The following is a 4,994-nucleotide window of genomic DNA, read 5'->3' as shown; positions in this document are numbered from 1 at the left end:
ACAGATAAATAACAAACGTTGTAAGTCAAAGAAACATCTCTAAGTTCCAACCCAAATGTAAGCAACAAACATGGCAAGTCAACGAACCAAGTCTAAGTTATAACTCAAATGTAAACAACAACGATGACAAGCTATCGCACCATTTTTTTTCTAACTCACTTGCAAACGACAACCATGGCAAGCTTACGCACCAAGTTTTGTGCTAAACCACAGGAAAAGATCAACCATGGCAGTCAACAAACAAAGTCAAATATGTTCTGGTTATTCTGCCTTCTATTTAATTCATATGACCATTCAATTTTGTTTAAACTATTTTAAATTTCAAATGTTTTATTTATGTCGTACTTGACATGGGTTTAACCTAAATTCAGATCCATACTAGCTCAATATTGAATTTATTACTTATCCACTCAATTTGCTATTATAAGTAGGAGAACATTCTTGATAATCTGTTGGTTATTTTCAAAATTATACAGGTACACACTGCATTTTTTCTGGAAAGTGGGGGGGGGGGGGGGGGGGAGGGCATAAATCTATGGTGATAACTGTAGAGCAGATGTTACGTATTACACGTTTTTATTATATTTGTGTCGTCTATAATTCATAATTCCCAGTATTCAAAAATAGATGATCGTTCCCAAGCCCGGATGAGAAAGGAGGATGGTTAGGCGTAGGGCCAGCAACTCCACCCTAGAAAACACAAGCGCTACAGAAACGTAGACGAAAGAAAACCCAATTACTGCTGTTCTGGGAGAGGAAGGGTCTTTGCGACACATGACGCTTTGCAGTGAAAGCCGAGAGGAAGCTACAAGGCCGACTTTCCTTCTTTCGACAAGAACCATCAACGTCGGAACATGGAATGTGAGGACCATGTATGAGACGGGAAAAACCAACCAAGTAGCAGCAGAAATGAAAAGCTACAACCCCACCCTGCTTGGAATCAGTGAGACCCGTTTGACCCAGTCAGGGCAGAAGAAACTGATCACAGGAGAGCTCTTACTGTATTCCGGGCACGAAGAAGAGAACGCTCCACACACAGAAGGTGTGGCACTCATGCTGTCAAAATCTGCACAGCAGGCCCTGATAGGATGGGAAACACACGGACCGCGAATTATCGGAGCTTCCTTCAGAACAAAAGTGAAGAAGATCACAATGAATATAATACCATGTTATGCACCAACAAATGAACATGACGAAGAGGTAAAAGACAGGTTTTACAACACATTGCAGAATGTCCTGGCCAAGTATTCAGAGAAAGATGTGAACATTCTCATGGGTGACATAAACGCAAAGATAGGGACAGATAATACAGGGTTCGAGGAAGTGATGGGAAAACATGGACTAGGAGTAATGAACGAGAATGGGGAGAAATTTGCAGACTTCTGTGCTATGAATAACCGGATCATTGGAGGTAGCACTTTCCCCCACAGAAGAATACATAAGGCAACATGGGTATCACCCGACCTTGTTACCGAAAACCAAATTGACCACATCTGCATAGCTAAGAAATTCAGAAGGTCCCTGATGGATGTACGGGTGAAAAGAGGAGCAGACGTTGCATCGGACCACCACCTGGTTGTAGCAAGGCTGAAATTAAAACTGAAGAGAAAATGGATGCAAGCAACGAAAAGAGAGAAGTACAATGTCAATTTGTTGAAAGATCCAGATACCCGAGGAAAATTCAGCCTGACTTTCACCAATATGTATTAAGTATTAAAAGGAAACACCATCCTGGGAAAGGAACAGCAACTAAATAGATGGGCTCTTCACTTTGAAGAGCTTCTGAACAGACCAGCTCCGTCGAACGCCCCAAATATCAACCCAGTTGATACAGACCTTGACATCAACTGTAGACACCCGACTAAAGAGGAGATCAGGAACGCCATCAAACTATTGAAGAATGGCAAGGCAGCTGAGCCAGACAACATTCCCGCAGAAGCTTTAAAGACGGACTTAAAAACGACCACAGAAATGCTTTATCCTCTCTTCAAGAAGATATGGGAGGAGGAAGAAGTACTAACAGAGTGGAAGGAAGGGTACCTCGTCAAACTGCCTAAGAAAGAAGACCTCAGCAATTGCAACAACTACCGAGGAATAACGCTTCTGTCAGTGCCAGGAAAAGTCTTTAATAGAATAATCTTGGAGAGAATTAAAAGTGCTGTTGACCCCTCCTTCGCGACCAACAGACTGGCTTCCGCAGGAATAGATCATGTGTCGACCAAATTGCAACCCTACGCATCATAGTTGAGCAATCCTTGGAGTGGAATTCCCCGTTGTACATCAACTTCGTTGATTACGAAAAAGCGTTTGACAGCGTGGACCGGGAAACCTTATGGAAAATACTCCGCCACTATGGGGTTCCAACAAAAATAGTTAGCCTGGTCCAAAGTTCTTACGAGGGAGTGACCTGTCGAGTAATCCATGGGGGACAACTGACAGATAACTTCAAGGTGAAGACTGGAGTCAGACAGGGATGTCTTCTGTCACCCCTTTTCTTCCTTTTGGCGATTGACTGGACAATGAGGTCAGCAGGTAGGAGAAATGGGATTCAGTGGACATTGTTTGACCAGCTCGACGATTTGGACTTTGCAGATGACTTGGCCGTGCTGTCCCACAATCACCAACAAATGCAGGACAAGACAACAGAGATAACAGCAAAGTCATCACAAATCGGACTCAGGGCCCATGAGGGTAAAACAAGGGTCCTCAAAATAAACACCAATAGTAAAGAACCAATCAAACTGCGCGAGAGCGAACTGAATGAGGTTGACCACTTCACGTATTTAGGCAGCATATTAGATAAACAGGGTGGCACAGATGCAGACGTAAAGGCAAGAATTGGCAAGGTGAGGGTAGCATACTTGGAGCTTAAAAACATCTGGAGCTCCAAGGTGGTGTCAACCCGAACCAAAATAAGACTCTTCAATTCAAATGTCAAGTCAGTCCTTTTGTATGGAGCGGAGACCTGGAGGACCACGAAGACCACCACTGGAAAAGTACAGACCTTCATCAATAGCTGCCTCAGAAGGATCTTCAAGATTCACTGGCCAGACAGGATCAACAACGCAGACCTGTGGCAGAGAACATTTCAAATGCCAGCAGAAGACGAAATCAGACGCCGCCGATGGAGATGGATTGGGCACACCCTGAGGAAGCCAACCAATAACACCGCTAGGCAGGCGCTGAGATGGAAACTCGAGGGAACACGAAAGAGAGGGCGGCCTAGATACACCTCCCGGCGAGACCTGGAGGCGGACATGAAGAGGATGGGACACAACTGGGGAGAGTTGGAGAAGATGGCCCAGGACAGAGGAAGATGGAGGACTGTTGTCGACGGCCTATGCTCCACTAGGAGTGACGGGCATAAGTAAAGTAAGTAAGCAAATGTAAACAAACACGGCGAGTCAACGAACCATGCCTAAGCTCCAACCCACAGGTTTACAACAACCATGGGAGTCAATGAACCAATTGTCAATTGTCAATTGTTCTGGTTATTTTGTCTTGCATGTACCAATTCATGTGACCATTCAATTGTTTTAAAATATGTTTTGCTTTATTTTTCATGTCTGTCGTACCTGACAAGGGTTTAATCCAAATCCTGATCTGGACTAGCTCAATGAGGAATTCATTATTTACCCTGTCAATTTGCTATTGTAACTAGGAGCACATTCTTGATAATGTGTTGATTATTTTCAAAGGTCTACAGGTACACAATATTTTTGGGGAAGAGGGAGGGAGTGGGGGGGGGGGGGGGGTGGGGGTAAATCAAAGCGGCTAACTATAGGGCAGGCATTGCGCATTACGCGTATTTATTGTATTTGTATCGTCTGTAATTCCCAGGATTTAAAAAAAAAGAGCGTTTAATGCGTGCTCGACTGTATCGATTTGAAAAAGTTACCATCACACTCATTATATAAAGGCTCTCGGTCTCAGTTACGAGACGATATTATGTTCCTTCTATCAAGTAACATTTTAAAGTTAACATGGTGTATGCTGTGCTTACAATATTTTCATTGCTTGGCGTTGCTGGATGTCAAACTTTAGTAGCATCCAAATTTATCAAGCAACCGATGTTATGTGACGTCACAGAAAGATTGAATCGGAACTGTTCCTCTAAAATTTCTAGAATACGGACTTTTGTGGAATGTACGACTCACTGTGGATCAGACAAGACTTGTATAGGAGCTAGTTTGGACGAGAAAGGATTGTGTTATCGTCACAAAGAATGCCCACAGATTTCAGGATGTACAATCCAAAATGCAAATCATAAATATATGACAAAGCATTGTGTGCATGGGACATGGAATATGTCAACTCAATCTTGCAATTGTGTGGACGGATTTTACGGTGACCGATGTAACAAGTGTCACAAAAAATGCAAAGACCTTATTGGAGCGGGTTACCCTGAAGGTTTTCACCGCGTTTATCTTGATCCAGACCACAATGGTCTACGACCCTTTCCTGTTGTATGTCATATCATGCCAACCACACATTATAGCGCGGTGACAATATTTGAAAATTTCGGATTGGAAAAATTTAGTTTTAACAGAACCTGGAATAATTATGTGGATGGATTTTATTACGACAATGACAACTTTTGGGGCGGGTTGTATTCTTGGTACAGACTATCTAATTTCGGTTGTGATGAAGTTATATTTGCGATAGGACTCGTGAATTATGATAATATTCAGACAATCTATCGAGAATACACAGGTTTTCAACTCTCCAGCGAAAGGAATAAATACAATTTTACATTCCGTGGGTCGACCATTGGCATGAACGGTGAAGAATTTCCTCCTGGGTCATCTTTTGGAGACTGTCTTGGTCCCTTTAAAAACGTTCCATTTTCAACCTGGGATGCAGACAGTGATGGGAATATGGAAGAAAATTGTGCCGCTAGATCTGGGTTTGGTTGGTGGTTCAAAGGCTGTGACAATCCCTGTAACGCTCTAGGGTTCGGACCCCAGTACTTGGACATCAAGTATTTTCTTTAA

The 4,994-nt window shown here is 43.0% G+C and overlaps 2 protein-coding genes across 2 annotated transcripts; both read left to right on the top strand.

Moving 5' to 3' along the window:
• The first annotated feature begins 774 nt into the window (after nucleotides 1–774).
• LOC144960757 (uncharacterized) lies at nucleotides 775–3,371 on the top strand. The gene is given in 3 exon segments (XM_078894051.1): nucleotides 775–1,684; nucleotides 1,721–2,167; nucleotides 2,170–3,371. Coding segments are annotated over 3 exon segments (2,559 nt in total).
• Nucleotides 3,372–3,983: 612 nt separating this feature from the next.
• LOC144960755 (ficolin-1-like) lies at nucleotides 3,984–4,994 on the top strand. Its single transcript, XM_078894050.1, has one exon. The coding sequence runs from the start codon at nucleotides 3,984–3,986 to the stop codon at nucleotides 4,992–4,994; it is 1,011 nt and encodes a 336-aa protein (XP_078750176.1).

This window comes from Berghia stephanieae, chromosome 15 (assembly GCF_034508935.2).
Source record: "Berghia stephanieae isolate SIO BIC M18660-M18661 chromosome 15, UCSD_Bste_1.3, whole genome shotgun sequence".
NCBI lineage: Eukaryota > Metazoa > Mollusca > Gastropoda > Nudibranchia > Aeolidiidae > Berghia > Berghia stephanieae.
This window is presented reverse-complemented; position numbering and strand designations above follow the sequence as displayed.

Excerpts from the sequence above, each read along its gene's own strand:
- LOC144960755 (XM_078894050.1), top strand. The coding sequence starts at position 3,984 with ATGGTGTATGCTGTGCTTACAATATTTTCATTGCTTGGCGTTGCTGGA.